The sequence below is a fragment of the Mytilus californianus genome, unplaced genomic scaffold (genome assembly GCF_021869535.1).
Source record: "Mytilus californianus isolate M0D057914Y unplaced genomic scaffold, xbMytCali1.0.p SCAF_2, whole genome shotgun sequence".
Classification (NCBI taxonomy): Eukaryota; Metazoa; Mollusca; class Bivalvia; order Mytilida; family Mytilidae; genus Mytilus; species Mytilus californianus.
This window is the reverse complement of record NW_026262668.1, coordinates 11,379,611-11,404,636: the sequence shown is the minus strand read 5'-3', so window position 1 is coordinate 11,404,636 and position 25,026 is coordinate 11,379,611. Positions and strand designations below refer to the sequence as shown.

At 31.9% G+C, this 25,026-nt stretch overlaps 1 protein-coding gene across 3 annotated transcripts in view; it reads left to right on the top strand.

Moving 5' to 3' along the window:
- Positions 1–25,026, top strand: part of LOC127729228 (solute carrier family 22 member 3-like) — a 55,889-nt gene that overhangs the window by 14,862 nt on the left and 16,001 nt on the right. The window contains exons 1-4 of one of the 3 annotated variants that reach the window (XM_052236956.1): positions 11,853–12,094; positions 15,480–15,633; positions 23,076–23,179; positions 24,546–24,700. In XM_052236956.1, coding sequence (XP_052092916.1) covers positions 11,946–12,094; positions 15,480–15,633; positions 23,076–23,179; positions 24,546–24,700 — 562 coding nt within the window. In that variant the 5' untranslated portion in view covers positions 11,853–11,945. Of the gene's footprint in view, positions 1–11,852; positions 12,095–15,479; positions 15,634–23,075; positions 23,180–24,545; positions 24,701–25,026 lie in introns of those variants that run through there. The other 2 variants (XM_052236959.1, XM_052236958.1) reach the window with 2 other exon arrangements.

The window sequence follows — 25,026 nt, the reverse complement described above, 5'->3', positions numbered from 1 at the left end:
AAGATATAATTAAAAACTGCAAAATTTTCGTAAAATTACCGATTCAGGGTCAGCTACCCAACAACCAGTTGTTTGATTTGTCTGAAAATTTCAGAGCAGATAGATCTTGACCTAATAAACAATTTTACTCCCATCAGATTTGCTCTAAATACTTTGGTTTCAGAGATAAAAGCTAAAATCTGCATTTTACCCTATGTACCATTTTTAGCCATGTCAGCCATCTTGATTCACGGGTGAGGTCATCGGACACATTTTTATAACTAGATACCATAATGACGATTGCGGACAAGTTTGGTTAAATTAGTCTTGGTAGCTTCAGAGGAGAAGATTTTTGTGAAAGATTACAAAAATTTACAAAAAAAATGTTAAAAATTGACTATAAAGGGCAATTACTCCTTAAGAGGTCAACTGACCATTTTGGTCATGTTGACTTATTTGTAGATCTTACTTTGCTGAACATTATGATGTTTACAGTTTATCTCTATCTATAATAATATTCAAAATAATAACCAAAAACTGCAAAATTTTCTTAAAATTACCAATTTAGTGACAGCAACCCAACAACAGGTTCTCCGATTCATCTGAAAATTTCCGGGCAGATAGATCTTGACCTGATAAACAATTTTACCCTATGTCAGATTTGCTCTAAATGCTTTTGTTTCAGAGATATAAGCCAAAATCTACATTTTACCCCTTTGTTCTATTTTTAGCCATGGCGGCCATCTTGGTTGGTTGACCGGATCACCGGACACATTTTTTTAACTAGATACCCCAATGATGATTGTGACCAAGTTTGGTTAAATTTGACCCAGTGGTTTCAGAGGAGAAGATTTTTGTAAAAGTTAACAGACGACACCGGACGACGACGACGACGACGACTACGGACGACGGACGCAAAGTGATGAGAAAAGCTCACTTGGCCCTTCGGGCCAGGTGAGCTAAAAAATGCCTACCCTGGGTCATAAAACAGATAATTTAACTTGTAAATGCTATGATTTTATTATTTTCAAGGTCTTTTGTAAACAAAACAATAACTGTGCTGGAAAGTTATGCAAAAATAAGATGTAAGCAGTCATTTCTATCTAACTTTGAGTGAATTTATGCACCAGACTGATATCTTTTTAAATACAATTTGCAAATATTGCTTTGTTTAGACACTTCTAGTTCATACATTAACTAACTTATGTTAGTTATATGGTTAGAGATGATACTGTTGTGACAAGAATTCTTAACTGACCATTTGAGATATAAATTGTGAACTTTCATTGACAAATAGGCATACAGTAAGATGTGGACTGGAGACACAGGCAGGATTGGATACTTTGTATAATCTTGAATGTTGGAATGATTAACTACTAAACAATACATTTATAGTATTCTAAAATGCTTTCAATTTGTTATCAGAATAGTTTCAAACATGTTTTAGACATTTCATGTCAGAAAACATGCACATAGGGAAAGCTGGCAATGCTTAAAGTCTTGTTTTCAAATTCTTTAAAAAAACTGAAATAGGGGTAGGGGTATAAAATGTACTGTAAAAGGAAACTTAGAGTATATGCAGTGATTTCCTTAAGGCTATAATTCTGATAGATAAGTATTGTTGTGAGAAAAAGTGTTTTTAGAAGGTTTTCTATTTGAATAAATGTTTGTATAGGTTGCACTTTGTAAATACAGCTGTTTCTCAAACAACGCCTCTTTTGGGGAGATATATAATATTCATAGATATGTTAATTTGTTAATGTGCTGGTTCCCATTTATGATCTCTGTGTTTCATCTCATAGAGACATCACTTGGGAATGTAACCAGTATAGAAAAACATGGTAGCGCCTAAATTTTAATTCTTAGGAGGTCCAAATATGAAGGTAAGGGTAGTATAGAATTTTAGTATAAGTTTAAACTCTTAGAAGTTCAGGGCATATAAATGTTGAAAATATGCCGCACAGCCCTATATTTTGACCTTTGATTAAAATAGTAGTGCATATAAACTTTCCGTTCTGGGATATTATTTTTCACGAAACTTCATAGTAAAAGTGTCACAGTTTTAGCCGCAAAGGGAGTTCCTATGGGAAATTGCATTGTCTATATTTACAGAATTGCAACCTTAAAACAAAACAGTTGAAAAGGAATGCTATCCAAAAATGTTAATTCAAACATCATATCAAATCCTCAAACGGACAAAATCACTTAAACGAATATGGTTATTTTTGACCTGAAATAATTGTAGATGCAGATTTCCTTTGTTCAACAACCAGATATTTGATGATGATGATGACGTCACTTACAATCTGACACAATGTACATACAGTATAAATTCAATAACATTTTACTGCAACAGCTGAGTGTACGATCAAAGTGTGTATACTGATACTCTAATATCATCGGTATGCCTGATTTAATCATTTATCTTCAATAATGACGTCTATATTTTCCTATTGATTCTAGACAGATATCAATTTGTTCCTGGTATACAGTCTCTGACATACATCACTCGATAATTGTCACTGCTTATGTGTAAACCAGATACCAATAACAAAACCTTTGAAAGAGAGAAAAAAACTCCAGTAAGAACATTTGTATTGTAAAAAAAGTATTATCAACAATACCGAACTCAAAATAAATTCAAAAAGAGGGACGTCTATAACATCTGACAAAATCAAACGCTCGACTATATCAACAACGGAACAAACTAAAAAAGGGAACAGCAAAAAGCTTTTACATGTGCATAATAACCAGGGGATGTGGTATAATTACCAATAATATAATTATCCACCAGATACAAAACGAAGTGGACGTAAGCAACTATAGGTCACCGTGTGAGTATATATGTGATCTTAGTGTTGATGTCCAATTTTACGAATTATGCATGGTTTATCGATAATTGTGCCATATAAAAATTTTATGTCCTGAATGCTTGTAAAAAAGTAAGGAGATGTGGTATGATTGCCAACGAGACAACTATCCACCAAAGTTGAAATGGAATGGATGTAAGCAATTATAGGCATCAATACGGCCTTCATCAATGAGAAAACCCATATCGTATAGTCGGCTAAAAAAGGCCCCGACATGAAAATATGAAACAATTCAATTGAAAAAGCTCATGGCCTAGTTTATAACAAAACACTTTATGAAAAACAAATATGACGGGCATGAACCAACGACAATCACTGAACTACAGGCTCGATCCTGACTTTGGACAGACACATATAGAATGTGGCGGGGTTAAACATGTTTGTGAGCGCTCAACCCCTTCCCTGACCCGGGAAAGTGGTGTTACAGCACAACATAAGAAAAACTATACAAATCAGTTGAAAAGGGCTTAACTCATCAGATCGATACAAAGCAGAAAACATCTAACAAAAACACAAAACGGACGTGACAGGGTATTTATACATCCCACTACAAACTGCTCAGAGTCTAAAAGACCATATTTTGTGCTCGACCAGTAAAGTCGAGCACAGATTTTACTTGACAAGACTCGACATAATCTCGACAGTACTTAACTGTACTTAACTGTACTCGATTTTGGTCTCTAGTTTACTTAATAAGTCTTATTGAGTAGTTGATAATTTTGGTATAGTCTGAATATGGTCACGACCAGTCTTGGCCAGTCTCGACCAGTCTCAATCAGTCTCGACTCAGTCTTGGCCAGTCTCGACCAGTCTCGACCTGTCTCGACCAGTCTCGACCAGTCTCGACTCAGTCTTGACCTTTAAATTTCGTCTAGACTGGTCTGAATCAGCCCATCTAACTCAATTATATATTGATCAAATTTCTAGGTTATTTGGTAGTTTGGTTCCTTGCTATTAAATCAAAAGATTTAATTAATAGGTAAAAAAAAAGAGAATTTTCAGTTCTGATTAAATTCAGATAGTCACCTTTAATTATTTCTATAACTTTTTCAAATCAACTTGGATTTTCATAAAAACTTAATAGCTATCTCAATAATAGATTGATTTTACAGAATGTCAGGTTGTTTGGTAGTTTGGTGTATTGCTGTCAAATTTAAGAATTTAATTAATAGGTAAAAAAGCTAGAATTTTCAGTTCGGAATAAATTAAGATAGTCACCTTTAAATTTGTTTATAACTTTTTCAAATCAACTTGGATTATCATAAAACTATATAGCTATCTCAATTATATATTGATCTTACAGAATGCAACGTTTTTTGTTAGTTTGGTTTATTTCTGTCAAATTTAAAGATTAAATTTATAGGTATCTATCTGAATAAAGTCCAAACTGAAAATTTGAGCTTTTTTTTACTTATTAAATTTAATCCTTTAATTTGAAAGCAATACACCAAACTACCAAACAAACTGACATTATGTAAGATCAATATATAATTGAGATAGCTGTATAGTGTTGTGAAAATCCATGGTGATTTGCAAAAGTAATAAAAAAATTTAAAGGTGACTATCTGAATTTAGTCCGAAATTGAAAATTCGAGCTTTTTTACCTACAAATCAAATCATAGAATTTGACAGATATACAACAAACTACTATACAACCTGGCATTCTGTAAGATAAATATATAACTGAGATAGCTGTTTAGTTTTATGAGAATCCAAGTTGATAAAAATTTAAAGGTGACCATCTGAATTTAGTCCGAACTGAAAATTTTAGCTTTTTTCACCTATAAATTAAATCCTTAAATTTGACAGCAATACACCAAACTACAAAACAACCTGGCATTCTGTAAGATCAATTTATAAATGAGAAAGCTGTAAAGTTTTATGAAAATCCAAGTTGATTTGAAAAAGTTATAGAAATAATTAAAGGGGACTATGTTAATTTAATCATAATTGAAAATTCTATCTTTTTTTTTTACCTGTTAATTAAATCTTTTAATTTGACAGCAATGAACCAAACTACCAAATAACCTGGAATTTTGTAAGATCAATATATAATTGAGTTAGATGGGTTGATTCAGACCAGTCTTACTAAATTTAAAGGTCAAGACTGAGTCGAGATAGGTAGAGACTGGTCGAGACTGGTCAAGACTGAGTCGAGACTGGTCGAGACAGGTCGAGACCATATTCAGACTATACCAAAATTATCAAGTACTTAATCAGATTTATTAAGTAAAGTCGACACCTAAGTTGAGTACAGTTAAGGACAGTTAAGTACTGTCGATTGTAGTGTCCCTAACAACAAAAAAAAAACCCGAACAGATCTGAGAGTACTCGCAGTTACTGACAGCTAGTTCAAAGCCAATAACAACTAGTAAAGAAATCGTGTATATAAGACTAAAATGCCAATCAGTACACATCCAACATCCAATGGATTAAGTGTAAAGACGTCAGTAACAGTCAGTGAAAAACATGACGTTGTGGAATGACAAAATATAGATATTTGTGCTTAAATTATCGACTGGTTAATGAACATTCTTCTATTTCATTCATCGCTGTCAGAGGAAATAATTCTTTCATCCTTGGAGAGGTTGCAAATTGTATCATATGAGATATATATTCCAAACAGAAACAAGAAAACATTTTTCTGGCAAAGGATGAGCATTCCAAAAGTAAAGAAAGGAACTTGCAGCTCTCTCAAAAATCAATAAAAAAAAATTAAAGCATAAGTAGATAATAATAAAGTTTGAAATTTCCTGCTAATCATTGAAATAGAAAAAATAACAACATAACGTTGGTGTGTATATAAAATGATTTTTCATGTGTGCCAGCTCTTCTTAATTAATTGATATTTCTTTTAATATCTATTTTTAAAAAGTCCACTAAAATGTGAACAAAGATGATTATCGAATGACTATTTGCACCGATTGGATTACATTAGATTGTTTTATTTCCAGTGAAAATACAACTTGCATTGCAAATTAAAGTGCAACGTCAAAAACGTGTATCCCATGTTGTATTGGAATTAGAAAATGGCTTTGTTCACAAAGCGTATGAAGAGCGTCATATTAGAATACACATTTTCTTACACTTTTGATTTTATACCATTATCCCCACATTTTAATTCATCCATACCTAAATTCAGAAATTTGTATGTGAAATGGTGCAAAAAAACACAAAGATAAAAAAAAAATCAATGTGGCTCTAATACGTTTCCTTAAATGTATTCAGATTAAAGTCGTTTGAACACATTCTTTGGACTTTCAAAATTTGATAGAGGTTATAAACAATTTCTATGTGCTAGGAGTGCATGAATAATTTAGATCTTAATTTTTACATCTCAAGCGTATGAATTCTTGAAATAACTTCTTCATTTTACTCATTTTTATCGAAATTGTTGTGCGGTCCCTCTGTATTATTTGACCTTTCCATACAGTATTTTCCTGTCAAGCTATGAAAAAGCTTTATCTAGAAGTACGCGGTTGCTAGTTAGGTATTTGTATTGTTTTTGTGGTTTACAGTGTGATTGTTCAGGTAATTATGCCAATATTTCAATATTTCTTATCACGTTACAATCGTTAATTTGTTGAAATTATCCTGCTCATATTGTTCTTCAAAGCACAGTTATACCAACCCGGTGTTGCTCCTTTTGAAGTTCTTGCAATTCCTTAAGTTTCTGTTGGTTACCTGGATTTGTCTCTTCTTATCCATTTATGAGATTTGAACATCGGTAAACTACTGTCGCCTTTATTTACCACTATAACATAAAGGAAATAAATCAAAGCTGCTATATGGGCCTTATTTTTTTTAACTTGAAGAGAAGTGCAAGGTATTAATTCCTGTTGAATGCCTTATTGTTAATTTGGACGAAGAACAACAACATACATGTACAGGAACTGTTCCATTTCTTTGTGTTTGTTAAAGTGCGTGAATGGATTTTGTGCCACGAATGAAAAAAAAACATATAATGCTTTTTTCCCCATAATCAAATCATTACGGTGTTCAAGGTATTACGCTTGCATATATTATTACTATTGCATGAAAAACTATCGAAGTGTTAGAATTTTTAACTCTCATCGGAAATAAAGCTTGTTGAAGATGATGCAAGTTGAAATTAAGTCAAGCTTTAAAAAAATAAGTGGTACTTCCATATAACATACATCAATGACACATATGAAACTCTCTCTCTCCTTATGTCAAACGTTGTCTCATTGGTAATTTTACCATATCTTCTTACTTTTATAAACCAGTTTTGTATGTATATTTGTATATTTTTAAGCGCTCAGCGTATCTTTAAAAGTACACGGATTCTGTGATCCGAAAGATATATTTAAAATACCTCAAACCATTTAAAACTTTAACAAAAAGTTGATAAGTGTTATCAAATGAATTTTATGTTCATAATTATTGATATAAATCATGTTTACCTTTATAGAAATTTTAAAGCACATAGATATTAATTGATCCGAATCTCAATCAAACGCATGACATACCATTTATAAAGATACATGTTTGATAAAAAAAGTTACTTAAGATTAATAAAAAAAATACAAATCGCAAATAAATTTTCTCATTGACAACATTTATGTACGTTTTGACAATAAAGTTTATCGACAGATTGTAGATATTCCTATGGGCACCAATTATGCTCCTTTAATAGCAGACTTGTTCTTGTACTGTTATGAATCACAGTTTATGGCCAAACTCAGCAAAGACCCGTCTAAATTCCATTTAATTGATAAATCCAACAACGCTTACCGTTATCTTGATGTTTTTTCGTTAAATAATCAAGAATTCTCTAAATATACTGCCATAATTTACAAACAGCAACTTACTTTAAATAAATAAAATATTAACAGCAATAAGTGTCCTTTCCTAGACTTAAAAATGTCAGTTTTACACGTTATACTGTACACAAAAATTTACGACAAAAGGGATGATTTTTCTTTCCCTATTGTTAGTTTTTTTTTTACGGTGATGTTCCTCTGGCACCATCTTACGGTGTTTATATATCCCAACTCATTCGTTATGTCCTTGTCTGTGGTGACGTTTTGGATTTCAATGAGCGTAATCTATGTATTACTGGTAAATTATTAAGCCAGAGATTTCGTTACCACAAATTACTTAAAACCTTTACTAAATTCTTCCATAGATACAAAGATTTGGTTTGCAAGTTTGGCTGTACCTATAAAAAAATTATTTCAGACGGAATAGCACATCCTAAATTTTACGATGATGTTGTTTACCGAGCCCGGAAATTCATACACGATGCGGGTAAACTTATAAATCCTTTGAATAAACTTCTTCTAAAAGGTTACCAATTCAACACTGGAATTAGATCTTCGAATATTGTTTTATTGGTATAAATATTGATTTTGTTATCAGTAAATTAAAATCAAACTAAACAGTTTTGTTATACACATACGCACATTAACGGAACTGCAATCTGTCGATACCTTTATTTTGGCATTGCGTAAGGTCGTGTTTTTCTCTATGTCGGGAAATTCACTTCCAATGGAGCTTTTTTTGTCCTACTGTTGCACGTGGATTCTTTCTAAATGTGTGTTCCGGAGCAGGTAGAATTTGTTCCATCTCATCCTATTATATTGTAGATTTGGTAAGATTCATTTGTAGCCAATGTTTCATTTCACACATATAATCTGAAAAAGACTTCGGGCGCATGAAATTTTAACGTATTCCTATCATTTTTTGTCTCACTTTAAAATAAAATTTTAATAAGCACCAGAAGTGTTGGAAAAAATTGGAATGAACAACGAACAATTTCTTGCACAAACAATAACAGACAACTCATTTCAGTTAGATTTCACACAGTTTCAATTTCAAAGTATCAATTATTACATGTTAATTTTCTCAACATTGTTGTACTATTGCATTTTGTAGGGGTTATTGCTGGATACGAAGTTTGGCCGGGCCTTACCAATTATTATATTTGGTTCCGTTAGACTGACAGCTTGTATACTCTGCATTTTCTTGCCTGAAACTAAACACACCAACTTACCAGATACTGTTGAAGATGCTGTGAAGTAAGGAAGGTAAACATTCAGGCACTTAATATATACAGTTTTGTAATGTTACTTGGCTAGCATCTCTAATTGAATCTATTTTCTCTGAAAAGAATATAGAAGTCCTTGTGATCATGTATTACCGATTAGTACTTTTTAGTGAAAAAGGGGGACAAAGGTTATCCACAGATACATGTGAATATTCATCAATAGATCGTGTCTGTTGTCAGTTTATCTTTCTAGGGTAAAAGCAGCTGTGTTACCTGGAAAATTGAAAATAACAGGGAATTCATGTGTCTTTTAATATTTATCTTTGGTAATGGTTCAACATTTTTCTTGGGTAAAAGCAGCTTTGTTATCAGATAAATTAAAAATAACAGGGAATTCATTTGTCTTTTAATCTTTATCTTTTGGCAATGGTTCAACATTTTTCTCGGGTAAAAGTAACTGTGTTATGACAAAAATTGAAATTGACAGGGAATTCATTTGTCTTTTAATCTTTTTCTTTTAGCAATGGTTTAAATTTTTTAATGATATTGTGAAATCATATCTTGGAAAATATTATGTCCTGATACACAATATGTAGGAATATGTGTCACAGGTGACTACATATATATCCCAATTAACATTTAAAATTTTTCCTACCCTCTGGTCATCTAGTCCTCAACAGATTATGCAGACATTTATTTGATGTTGAAGACAGTATGTTGAGTTTCTTTGTGTTTTTGAGATGCTGTCTCGTTAATGTATAACACATGTCTCTTTAGTATAAATTGGGCATTGACAAATATGGGAAGTTTTTCAAAGTGTCATATGACAGGCATGATTTTAACAATGGTTTTAGCTTTCTTGAAATGATAATTTTACGATGCTTGTATCATTAAACCATATATACTTCAGGGCTGTTGGTGATAATGAAGCCGAAGAAGATCTAGTGAAAAAATCACGTGATGTGGACAACACAGATTACGAGTTTCTTGATAAAGGAAAAAATGATGACGCTAAAATGTAACATTATTAAAAGCAATAAAACGTTAATGTATGCACCTATATTTTTGTTATTTTCTGTACAGAATTGGGATTGGATTAAAAAGATTTATACATATTCAGTAATTGTTCCATGCGCATGTAATTTACGAATTCATTCAATGTGCATTCTACTCAAACCCTACAATAGTTTGACAAAAATATGCTACCGATATCCGTGCGAATATGGAATAACCGTCGAAGTGATATTTGCGCAGATAAAATTTTACGTCCAAGGATAACTATACTTAACAACTAAAATATCGCACCACATCTGACCATATATAGTAGTTTCACAATTTTTTGTTTTTGCTACACATTTGTAGATTTCTATTATATCTGAAGCCTAACCTTGAAATTAACGCAGATTTAACAGAGAAATTTTCATTTTAGTGGCGATAATGGGGATTAGGCTTTTTAAACATAAGTTTGATGAATTTAGTAAAAGTTATGATAACATTTTTTCATTGTTTCTCTTGTAATAATAGTATTACGTTTACTTTAGGTCATAACATTATTCTAAACTTAGATAAAGCAACAAAACTAAAAAAGTAATGCTCTATCATATATTTTCCAACAAATGATGCCATTATGGAAAGTAGAGGTATACAAATTGATCGAAAAGCTAGATTGATCAAAATGGTGAAATGTCGATTTTGATGGGTTGTGTTTACTAACGACTAGGTAACACATTGGTTAAAACACAAAAAAACGAAGTTGGTGATCATATGATTATTTTGCATCAGTAAAACGGAAAATGAATGTATCAACAACATATATTGTTTTGGAAAGAAAATCTATGGATTTGAAATTGGAGATTTGATGATTTTTCAAAAGACAAATTTAAGAACGTTTTTTCGCCGTTTTTATGTGTTTTCTATACACATGTTCACCTATTTGAAAGAAGTCAATCTGTAGTATTTCAGAAAATGAAAGAGATAAATTCTATATTTTTGATTTCTAGTTACAGTTTAACGGGCGAAAGTTGTATGCAAAATTTTACCTAAAGTGACATAGCCCATTAACTGTACCTTGACTTTAAAATCAGTGTCCTTACTGTGTACTGGTAACTTGATTTACACAAAAACATCTTAAAAATTTCTTTCCCGTGATTTAAATACTCTCGACAATCTATAGAAGGAATTCTTCATTTTAAGCTCCAACGGCATCAATTGGTGATTTGATGGTCGCAAATTAAGTTTACTGGCGACGCGTTAGCGGAACCAGTAAACGGGTATTTGCAACCACCAAATCACCAATTGATACCGTCGGAGCTTAAAATACAATATTGTTATCTTCATTCTAATGAAACTGACAGACAACAACGTCAAATCATACATTAAAAATCTGTCATACGTCGTCTGCGCTTGCGCGTACGTTTTCATTTCATTAATTGTGAATTGATGCCATGAAAATTGGTGACGTTAACCAATCAAAATAAACGTTACAAACGATGTTGCATTAAAATGCTAAATATCTAATCCAAGAATTGTTGTCGAAAATTTTTTTAAACGAGTTACTGAATATTTTTATTACGACTTTCAAGGTAAATGACATAGAAAACGCATGTAATTTAAAAACTTACAGACTGATTTTAACGGGATGTTCTTTAAGCTGTGCCGTTATTACACTGTCCGAAGTTAGGAATGAGCCGAACCCCTGCTGAAATCCTTTACGTAATCAAACTAGACGTTATGCAAACAAAAATCAACCTGTTTTATTTTATTCATATCGATGTGTTTTTAAGAGACATTTTTTCCCTTTCGAGTCTATGTCATTGATTTTATGATGTGAAAATATATGATACTCATACAAATTTATTTTTAGTCATAGCAATATATGAAGCCACCATTGCAATTTTATTTTAATGATTAAGTGAATATAGTTTTTTGAAGCGTTCAACTATTAATAATTCATGCTTTAATAAACCAGTTTGATTGCATCTACCTCCTTATTGAATTTAAATTGATCAATATCAGTGAATGATCGTGGGATTTCCATCTGTATTTCTTAATCTGGTTGTTTTTTTACATTCCCGCTAAATACAGCCATGAGTGTTCATTACGAAGACATACTTAAGAGAATATATGGATTTGGAACATACCAAATGCGTGTTATGATATTGGTGTCAATAATGCAGATAGTAAATGCATTTACGTCTTACATTTCAAATTTTATTCTTGGAGAACACAGACACAAGTAAGTTTACATGTGAAGTATATGTACATGTGTAAATATGCATAATTATCCTGGTCAGCAGAGGCAGATCCAGGTGGTGTCAACGGGTAAATGTGACACCCCTTCTGTTGACAAAAATGGTGCACCATATAGGGTATAATTTAAATCTTGATTAATTTACTAATTAGTTTATTGCTGATAATATAATTGTCGTTCTATTTCCAATACAATTGATTTACCTTAATGCAAAAAATATGAACCTTGACAGTATTTAGTGTTCTATTGTATTATTTTTGTCTTTTTTTTAAATTTCGTACTTATAATGTAATTTTGCAAGTATGTTATATTTCTTTCTTATTTTAAAGGAGTCATTTTAATGCTTAAAAATACTGACTGTTCTTTACCTGTAATTAATTGTTAATTGTAATAACAACAACTGTCGTATTATGTTTGTTGGCACAGGCTGAATATATCTTTTTTAAATTTTTCAATTCAATGTTTTATTGAAGTCTCATCTCTCAACAAGTACAATCGATAATCATAATTGTAAAACAATACTACATAAAATAAGAGCCAGAATATACAGAATTATAAGAGAATATAAAATTTCATAGATATACTACATTAAACAATGTAAAATAAAGTACTATTTACAATAAATAAAATTTCTACGTCTTCTTAAAATATAATTTTGGCACATACACGTAACAAATGTTGGCAGAGGTTGAATATTAATTTTCAAATGTTGGCATAGTTGAAGACACAACCTTTGAAATGTATTTTTATACAATAAATTTGTAATCACCGACAGTTAATGCCTAAAGCGGTTCCTTTGATGTACAGGTGTAAAAATGAAGAGAAAATTGTCAATTTTAAAATGTTTTCGTTTTTCAATTTTATACATTTAAATTTGTTTAATTTAACGTTATTTACTATTCCTGAACATTATTTTCTTGCTACTGTGATAATAAAATCCAAATGGTTGTCATTATGATTATTATTAACATCCTAAATCCTATCCCTACCTTTAGAAATTTCCATCAAATTTTGACTTTTTAAAATGTTTAAAATTTATGTCTCTTTTCTGTAGAAAAAAAAACCAAATCAGCCCATATCTAAGCACTGACGAACCTGAATGTACCTAACATGTGATTGCTCGAATACCTTATTGTTTTTTTTTAGACTAGTGGGCTTTCTTCCGAAGTAAAAAAATGTGGTTGAATTTCTGGCAAAAAAACGAAAAATGACATTGCCAAAGTCAACAGCTGAAAGCATACAAAAATGCAACAAGTTTGACCATCAAAACGTCTTTGTTATTCTTAACATTGTCTGCAAGATAATAACCAGTTGCGAGATGACCATTTTAATAGTAAGCTTATGTTCCTGAAAATGTTTTTACGTGCAATTATTGGCGATAAATGACTAATGGATAAATACATACATTATGATTTACACTAAGACCTTGATATGATCGTTTTCACGTTTGCTCGCAGATGTCAAAGCAAAATGATGATGATTATGATTATGATGATGATGATTGACGACTGTTAAACGTCCAGTGGCAAATTAAATGCATATTCGTGAACATTGTATTGTGATATGAATAAAATCCGTACCCGTTCTCAAGGAAACAGTCCATACGAAGACATGTCATCATACCCGCCAACCAGTCTGTGTGTTTCTTTATTCTACATTCTCAATTTCATTTGCTCCTAATTGTATATGTCGAGTGTTTAGCGGAGAAGTAGCAAATATCAATTTTCAAGTCTTTGAATCGACACCTTGAATCGAACCCATGACGTCCAGCACTCGAAGCGATAACGAAACTACAAAACCCCGAGGTGGTCAAAGAAAAACTATATAGGAATCAATATGGTCTTAATTTTAAATTAACTGTTTACAAAACTTTTTCAAAAATCTAAGGATTGTCTACCCCAGGAATAGATTAGCTTAGCTGTATTTGGCAACACTTTTGGGGAATTTTGGGTCCTAAATGCTGTTCAACTTCGTACTTTATTTGGCCTTTTTTGGTTTCGAGCGTCACTGATGAGTCTTTTGTAGACAAAACGCGCGTCTGGCGTACAAAAATAAATCCTGATATCTATAATGAGTTTTTTTACCAATTGTTTTGTTACTACCAATATGACCTAAATATCAGTCAAAGTAATCAAAATATTTTAAAAGTTGGTTTTATTGACCCCTCCCCCCCTGAAAAAAATTCTGTATCCGCCCCTTGTCAGTTACCGTGTCAGTCTGGCAACGCTGGAAGTTGTCTAGGTGTAAATAGAGGTCTCAATTTACGCTATCTTAGTATTTTAATTATTTAGAGAATTTCGTGTTCATGGTACATATTTGACAGACTCAGTTCAAATGACTTAACTTTTTTTTTTTTTTCTTTGGTGAAATCGAGCTTTTATTCACACTTGTTTATTGTTGAAGACTGTATGTTGACACATATACATTGTTTGGTAATTTGTGTCTTTCATTGCTAAAGTATTGGCAAAAATCCAACATCTCCTTTCATTCACAAGAGAGAGGCAAAAGATACCAAAGGGACATTCAAACCCATAAGTCGGAAAACAAACTGACACCGTCATGGCAAGAAAAAAAAGACAACAGACAAACAGACAAACAACAGAACAGAAATCACAACATACAAAACTTAAGACTAAGCAAAACTAACCCCACCAAAAACTGTGGGTGATCTCAGGCGCTTCGGAAGGGTAAACAGATCCTGTCATCTGGGGAAACAAATATTCCATAACGGTCAACCAACTCGTAATGACGTCTGAAAAATTTACGAAGGGATGATTTCAACTTCAACATTTAGAACTCTTAGTTTAATAGCCTCCTTGTGAGCAGCAAACGTCTATCAAGAAAATCATGATAGGAAAAACAGCTCTGGAATATCGTATAAATTGGGAGATACATACTCCGTATGCAGGCGCTGCTGGAATGTAGCTACATAAAAATGAAAAGTTCACAATTGGGAAGCTTAAATCATCTCTTTTGACGTAGAATTTTGTTTTCAACCGACCCTAATTGTCAATTTCTTAATGTAAGTCAAGATATGAGGAATTCTTAACTGTATCTGTTGTATCCTTCATCTCAAGTTCGATGGGATTGATGCGTTCAACATAGTCACCAAATTTTGAATTATTTAGTTAGAGAACATCATCTATATAGCGGGAAGTGAAGTTAAAAGATACTGCTTACTTCTTTTCTTTCTTCCTAAGAAGTTCCTTTATGAAGTCAGCCTCATATGAATAAAGGAACAATTCGGCAAGAAGTGTAGCACATTTGGCATAATTAACTCCAATATTGTTAAAGAACCATCCTATCAAATCCTCAAACGGCAAAGATCCTTTTGATGAAAATATTCATAGTTGCCTTGAAATTGTTGTAGATGTAGGATTCCTGGATTCAGCAACCAGACATTTGATGATGATGGCGCTACCTACAATGTAACACAATGTACATACAGTATGAATTCGACAACACATTCCTGCAATAGCTGGGTGTACGATCAAAGTGTTTACACTGATACCCTTATATCGTCGGTATGCTTGATTTAATGATTTACCTTTAATATTGACTTTACTTTTACAAATTGAGACTTGGATGGAGAGTTGTCTCATTGGCCCTCATACCACATCTTCTTATATCTATTTCATATGACAATCTCTTCCTTGATATTCAGTTTTGGACAAACATCACTCGGTAATTGCCTATTCGTATATGTTAACTACGTTTAACATGGTATACAATGGACAATTATGTTAACTTTGTTTGTTTATCAGGTCAAGCATAAAATTCATTTCTCCTTTGCGCTCCTTGGAGAAACGGTTAAAGTGTCTAATGATGTTGAAACACTTTATATAATAGGAAGATACACACAAGACAATCGGAAACAAGTAAAGGGAAAAGGTTAATATGATGCAAGTAACTTCAAAGTCGAGATAGACTTAATCTATTTGAAAATTCTAAATCTTTACTACGGAAATTTACCTAAGGGAAGTGGCAATAACTATCCTTTTCTAGATTATGATATTTTAGTTTTTCACGGGAAACTCTTAACATAACAAAGGTTGACGACAAAAGTGACGATTTTTCATTCCCTATTGTTAATTTGTCTTTTTTGATGGTCACCGTGATATTCCTTTGGTATCTGTTTACGGTGTATATTTCCCAACTCGTTTGTTATGCTCGTGTCTGTAGTGACAGTTTAGATTTCAATGAACGTTACCCTTCTTCTATCCTTGTAAATTATGAAGTTCAATATTTCCTGACCACAAATTACTTAAAACTTTTAAAAATTGTATCATAGATACCAAGATTGTGTTTGGAAGTTAGACTGTACTTGTAGAATTCTTATCACTAACAAGGTATCACATCCTTATTGTAACAGTAATGGTGTATATAGAACTCGTCATTTTAGATACGATCCATGTCTACTTATTGATTCTTTGAATACAATTATCCTTATCAGTTATCAATTAAACACCGTAGTAAGACATTTGAATACTTATAATTATTTTGTGTTTGATAAACAAAACATAACTAGATATGTGCTGCTATACAGTTATACAAACTTATGACCCTCCATCCTGTCCATACCAAATATATATATATTTGCATTGTACAAGGTCATGCTTATTTTAGAATGTTTATGACGTCTTTACACTAAAACCGTTGGATGTGTACTGATTTATACATAAGTATCGGATAGCATGATTAATTTTAGTTGTTATTGCCTATCTAGCTTTAAGAAACTGCGAGTACTCTTGGAATTGTACTTTTTGTCTTTAGTCTTTATGTTAGTTGTGTTTGTGATTTGTGCCGATCAGATGAATCCGGCCATTTCCAAATTTTGTTAACTGTTTGATTGTATGTTTTGCTGTTATATCGCTGTCCAAGGTAAGGGGAGGATTAAGCGCTCAAGAACATCATTTACCACGCAATATTCCTAATATGCCTGTACCAAGTCAGTGGTTGTATGATAAAAAGTAAAATCACAAAAATACTGAACTCCGAGGAAAATTCAAAAAGTAAAGTCCCTAATCAAATGGCAAAATCAAAAGCTCAAACACATCAAACAAATGGATAACAACTGTCATATTCCTGACTTGGTACATGCAGGCATTTTCTTATGAAGAAAATGGTGGATTGAACCTGGTTTTATAGCTAGCTAAACCTCTCACTTGTATGACAGTCGCATCGAATGGTGTTATCGGCTCGTAAACGTTTATAAAAGTGTGGGATTTTCAAATAGGATAGCCCCGAACATCACTGAAGAGACATTAATTGTCGAAACGTGCATCAGGTGCAGTAAATTTGATACCGTTTTGTCGTTGGTTGCTGTATGTCATATTGGTTTTTGTTTGATTGTTTTATAAAAAAAACTCATCAAAGATACCAGACATATAATTTGGTACACCAGACTATATATTCTCACCAGTAGCACTCACATCAAAATAATTGGAAATTGAATAATCAAAAACGAAGTTGAAGAGCATTAATAGAGAAAATTCCGCCAAATTAGGTTGTTGGTTTTCTATTTGAATTTTTCCTATTTTGTCATGTCGGGGCCTTTTATAACTGACTATACAGTATGGGTTTTGTTTATCGTTGAAAGTCCATGCGATGACTGATAGTTGATAACAGACATACCATTTAGACTCTGGTGGATACTTGTCTCAATGGGATTCACACAACATCTTATTTTATGTTAACAATCCTCAACGTCACGAATATCTACGTTCTTTAGAAAGTACATTTCAAATATTTATTCAACTGATGTAAATTAAAATTCACGCCCCTTCAAACTCAGCACTTTCCAAAATTGCATGAATGAAGGTAACAGTAAATTATTTAACCGAATAATAGTAATTTAATCCTATACCATTGAATGCAAATTGAATGAAAAAATACTTTGATGCATTAATGACATTGTGACATCAATATAGTTATCTCAAACGTGTTTAAAATGTTTAATTCTGTATTTTCCAATTGACCATTGAAAGTCACGTTTAAAAAAAAGAATAGTTTTTGTAAGGATAATATAGTTAGTATGTCCCAATCTCTCTTTTTTTTTCGAGATATTCATTTGTTATTTGATCTCAAATTAATTCTGTAATGTTTAAATGCATAATACAATATACCTAACCTATATATTGTTGCACATGCGCAAAAGCCACCGTCCAAGACAAAGGTCACGAACTTACAAGCATGTCTACTTATTTTACGGAATCGGGTCACAATACGAAACACAGAAAGATTGACCATGTTTCTGAAGCTATTCATCAATTAAATGTATCAGACTGTTTGCAAATAAGTAAAGAATATTTACATTCACAGTGGATAATATTTGCTCCTATGTTGTGATTTTTTTCTTCCGTTTCGAGTTAGGGTAACGAACTTCTAATCATCGAGGATAAATGTGGTATTAAATATGCAGGAGAAAGGGACTCGAAGACTATCACATATATACTGCTACACAGACCTAAGAAATTATAAAGTTTGATTCACTAGCATTTAGACTAACAAAAACACCAGAGTAATTTTATAAAATTCCAGTCTATCGAAACTCACATGAAACAACCAGGAAAATATGTCAATTAGTTCAATTTTCAGATTTTCCAGGTCAGAAGTAAAAAAAAGTCATTAAATAGGAATAAAAATTAATAACCATATATAAAAAAATTAATATGAAAAAAAAAGTTTGAGTAATCATTTCCGTCTGAGTATAATTCTTATCGATAAAATATAATTTAAAAAATAGTATTTCATTTATAACCACACAAGGAATATATAGATATAAATACAGACACTATAGCAATATTTAAAGATAGACAATACAAAATATAACAGCAATTTGAATCTTGTCTTCAGCGACCAGATTTAGGTACATAAACATTAAGATAGCCTTCTTTTTATAAATGCCCCTACGGTTTACAAAGGTTATTTCGTGCATAAATTATGTTGATATGAAATTTTAATTTTCTCCGTAATGTTTACAAAACTTCGCGGCTCATTGAATGCTTTTTTCGTTACCATAAATTACTTAAAACTTTTACTAAATTCTTTCATAGATACAAAGATTTGATTAGTAAATTTGGCTGTACCTGTAGAAAACTTATTAAAAATGGTATTTCACATTCTAAATGTTATGGTAATATTGTACTTAAAGCGCGGAAATCATTATGTGATCCGTGTAAACTCATCGAACCTTTAAACAAACTTATTAGTAAGGGTTATCGTACCAATGTTGTAATTAGATCTCTGAATATAGTTTACATTGGCACTAATATCAATTTTGTCATTAGCAAATTAAAACATAACTAAATTTGTATTTTCTTTTCAAAGGGGATGTATAGAGACACACACACGTTCAATTTTATCTATAAAGAAGTCACTCCTTACTATCCTACTACCTGTCGATACATTTATTTTTGGCATTGCACAAGTCATGTCTTCTTTGACTGTTCATGACGTTAAAATACTAAATCCCTGGAATGTATTTTAGTCTCTGATGCATGATTTTTTATTATTAATTGTTTTGGCTTTTAACTAGCTGTCAGTAACTGCGAGTACTCTCAAATCTTACTTTCTTTTTAATTTGACCTGTTGATACTATTTGTAATGCTTTTTTGTTATTTAATGTTAACATGGATTTTGTCTATATACCAGCTTTGATTATTTGGTATTACTACAAATTTTCACTTCTTCGTACTATGAACATCAGAATTATCTCATTTTTCCTTAGATGCTGTTCTTGGACCTGTACTGGAAGTTTTATCTAGCACTAATTGTATAGTTTTATTGTTGATATTCACCCCATATGTACCAAGTGTTAGATTAGTTTTATTAGTATAAAGAAATTTCTTGGTATTCCTAAACGGAAGATTTTATACACACAGAAGAAGTATACTTAACAACAAAATTATTTTCATTTACCTGTGCATAATATGACGCAGGTTGTTTTTCAAAAATGATGATTTTCTAAAAATTGTTTGACATTTCACAGTGATATCATACTTTAACTTTGTTTAAACCTGTTTATTTACTTTTGAACTTTTGACTTCAATTATTTATCCCTTGTAATTTTTTATTAACTGTGTATTTGTATTCAGGTGTCACAGGTCAAATTTATTCGTTTATTGTGTGTTAATTTACGTTTTTTGATTAAGTTAAGCCTTCCAATTGATATTTTATAGTGTGCTTTTCTATGTTGTGATGTTGTACTATTGTTTCAGAAAAGGGAGAAGGTTTAATACCATTAAAACGTTTAATCCCGCTGCAAATGTTTGCACCTGTCCTAAGTCAGGAATCTGATTACAGTAGTTGTCGTCTGTTTATGTAGTTCATACGTGTTTCTCGTTTCTCGTTTTTATATAGATTAGACCGTTGGTTTTTCTGTTTGAATGGTTTTACACTAGTAATTTTTTGGGGCCCTTTATAGCTTGCTGTTCGGTGTGACCCAATGCTCCATGTTGAAGGCCGTACCTTGACCTATAATGGTTTACTTTTATAAATTGTAACTTGGATGGAGAGTTGTCTCATTGGCACTCATACCACATCTTCCTATATCTATTATTTGAATCGATAAAAATATCCGAAAATGACGGTTCACCAGCGTATTAATAACAAAACAATGAAACAAAAACACTATAAATTTTGTGCTTCCGAAGCGCTTTTCTGGACATACGCTCATCGGCAACGCTCAAACCAAAACATTTGAAGGGCAGGGATGGATGAGTTTGTATATACGGACATAAAAAGAATAGTTAAATTCAGCTAAGGTCAACTTTGCTAGAGGGAGTCCGTAACTTAGTCCCTTGGTAATTTTTAGCTCACCTGCCCCAACGGGCCAAGTGAGCTTTTCTCATCACTTTGCGTCCGTAGTCCGTCGTCGTCCGATGTCCGTCGTCGTCGTTGTCCGTCGTCGTCGTCGTCGTCCGTTAACTTTTACAAAAATCTTCTCCTCTGAAACTATTGGGCCAAATTTAACCAAACTTTGCCACAATCATCATTTGGGTATCTAGTTTAAAATACGTTTCCGATGACCCCATCTGCAAACCAAGATGGACGACATGGCTAAAAATAGAACATAGGGGTAAAATGCAAGTTTTTTTCTATTATTTTGAAAACTGTTATAAATAGAGAAAATCTGACGGAGCAAAAATGTTCAGAATGTTGTGCTCTACCAGTTGTCTATATACGTCAAAACTGTCAGACGACTTTTTATAGTAGTTATTGCCCTTAATTTACAAATTTTACCATTTTTTACATTTTTGCATATTATCTTGAAAACTAAAATAGATAGAGAGAAACTTCAAAATGCAAAAATGATCCGCAAGACAAGTTCTACAAATAAGTCTCACGAAATCGTCAGTCGACTCCTTATTAGAGTTATTGCCCTTTGATGACGATTTGTACCAATTTTTATGCGTTGCTAAATTTGATTTTTTTAACTAGTTAACCAAAATTAATAGTGGTATTAAGGTGGAAGAAACAGACTTGTTTAAAAATTGTGTACTATAGTGAAACTGTAACATGGATATAAAACAACTACTGGAAGACTCCTAGGTTCCCCTGATAGAGGTGAGATTTACAAAAGGTAACAGTAGGTAACAGATAACCAGAGACTACATGCGACATATACTATTGGTATCGGTATCGGATTCGAACCAGAACGTGTTAATTATTAGTACTATCAATTATGTGGTAAACGAAAGGGCCTGGAATGGTGTAATTTTTAAACAACACCAATGTCCTATATTAGTTATATATAAAGTTGAATTCTTTGATTCTTCGTTTGTACGTCATGCCAGGTAACAAATTGGACCTCGTTATTGTAGTAGTATAGATAAATAGACACTTTAAATCACAAAACTGACCAGCAAGGCAAGATATACTAACAAGTCAATTTTTGCCGATATAGTTAGTAGACTGTCACTCTTTATAGGAGTGATTGCCCTTAAATGAGGATTTGTTTTAACTTCTTTTGTTATTTGAGCCAAAACTAAAGAAGATAGAGATAAACTAAACAGACTAAATGATCAGCAATACAAGATCAACAAAACAGAGATTTTTTTCATGAATTATGTTCTCGTCTACAATGTTGGAGAGTGTCCTTTGTTGAATATGCACATATACCAAGGCGAGCGACACAGGCTCTTTAGAGCCTCTAGTTTAAATCATCAACGGGTAAGTTTCGAAAAAATATGTTAAAAATCTTGTTAGTACCGATGCACTGACTACTGACTGATAATAGCCTCAGGAACTAACAGTCCGACGGCAGTGAAATCGACCAAGGACATGTAAATGAAAATAACGCTTTATAAATGTCGTTCGTCCTAACCCAAACATTTGAAAGCCAAGGATGTAAAAATACGTAAAAAATCAAGGAGCTAAATGAAAGAAAGAAACATCGAAAAAATAGTCAAAATAAGCTAAGATCAACTTTGCCTGATGGAGTTTCTTCGTAATTTCGTAATTTATCAATATCAGGGAAAGTTAGTAAAATATGGTTAACAATGTCAGTGCTGAAGCCCTGACTTCTGAGCTTGTGACGACCTCGACGACAAATGGTTCACCAGAAGTGGTATCAATTCAGTGAACATTAACCAATGGTGTATTAAATTATGGCGATTTCGTATTAAAACATGTGTGTTATATTGCTAGAAATTTTCTTCTCCGTTGAACAAGTATCCAAGCTGTCTCCTCTTTCGACTTTAAAATCTATGAAATATATGAAGAAAATAAAATTTGGAGAAATCTTTCACTCTCGGTAAGTATATCATGATATATAAAATTAAAATTGTTGACTGACTTGGTAATGGTTGTGTTGGGGTGGGAAACTAGAAGACGGAATAAATTCAATAATTGAACAACCTAACAATGCAATCCTAACATGTTTTCTTACAAATGTATCTTGCCATTTTGAACTAATGCCAAACATTTTTCTTGAAAAACTATTATTTCTATTGATTTTGTTTAGTTTAATATGGTATGTGACAGGAAGTTCTACCGCAGTCATCTTGTTATGGCACACCATGTGGGGGCATTTTCGGGAATGATTATCACCACTTTGTTTGCTGACATGTAAGTAATTAAACTATAAAAGTATCACCTGTCACGTAAATAATGCTGCTCTCATTTGATATTATGAAATAAATACTGTGAAACACAAACATGCTGCAATGTGGAAATTGACAAACATTGAAAAGAAATTGATTTCACATAAATAATACTGGGCTCATTAAATACTATGATACAAATACTATGATACAAATACTATGATACAAATACTGTGATACACAAACATGCTGCAATGTGGAAATTGACAAACATTAAAAAGAAATTGATTTCACATAAATAATACTGGGCTTATTTAATACTATGATACAAATACCGTGATACACAAACATGCTGCAATGTGGAAATTGACAAACATTGAAAAGAATTGATTTCACGTAAATAATACTAAGCTCATTTAATACTATGATACAAATACTATGAAACAAATACTATGGTACACAAACATATTTCAATGTGGAAATTGACAAACATTGAAAAGAATTGATTTCAAGTAAATAACACTGAGCTAATTAAATAATATGATACAAATACTATCAAACAGATACTATGATACAAAGACATGCTTCAATTTGGAAATTGACAAACACTGAAAAGAATTGATTTCACATAATTTAATACTGAGCTTATTTAATACTATGAAACAAATACTGTGATACATAAAGATGCTGCTATGTGGAAATTGACAAACATTGAAAAGAATTGATTTCACATAAATAATACTGAGTTCATTTAATACTATGATACAAATACTATGGTACACAAACATATTTTAATGTGGAAATTGACAAACATTGAAAAAAATTGATTTCACGTAAATAATACTAAGCTCATTTAATACTATGATACAAATAATATGAAACAAAAACTATGATACACAAACATACTTCAATGTATAAATTGACAAACACAGAAAAGAATTGATTTCACATAAATAATACTGAGCTTAAATACTATGAAACAAATACTGTGATACATAAAGATGCTGTAATGTGGGAATTGACAAACATTGAAAAGAAATGATATGTTATCATGCTGTCCTACACTCTAATATTGGTGCAATTTGTCGTGTTCTAGTTGAAAACACGATTTTTGAACAATCCATGAGAACTTCCATTAAAGAGTTATATGTACATAGAGTTTTTTTTTTATTGTCATTGCAATAATATTGATTAATTCTGACACATGAATATATTATTTATTCTGTATCTAAACCGTATGATTATAAATCCAATTCATCATAACTTAACTGAATACTTGAAATGTATACAAAGCGCATCGCATGCAAAGGCTATTAAATCATAGATAAAATCATTCCATCCATCCATTCTTCAAGAAACACTAATCTATTGACGTTATTATTGTTTTACAGATTTGGACGGAAACTGGTATTTTGTTTATCTAACATTGGCTTATTTGCTGCAAACATTGCTCTACCATGGGTACAGAACTATTATGTTATAATGTTCTTAAGATATTTGAACGGTCTTAGTGGAATCGTTTCGTATGTATCTGGATTCATCTTAGGTAAAAGAAATTAAAAAAATACCTTTTTCATTCAACTTTTGTGTCAAATGTCATTGATAATTTGATTTTAAACTTGAATGCAACTTTAATTTTTTATGTGATCAGAAATACCGTAAGTTTAAATGAAATATTCACTTGATAAATTTGGTGTGTCCGAAGCGCTTTTCTGGATATACCTTCATTAGGGACGACATGGAAATGAAAGTCGGGAATGTATAACTACATGAAGAGTTATGATCCTAGAGAGAACAGCTAAAACCATATGATGCAACTTTATTTTAAGGAGTTGCAAACTCAGTTTCTTAATAATTTTCCAATTTACGACA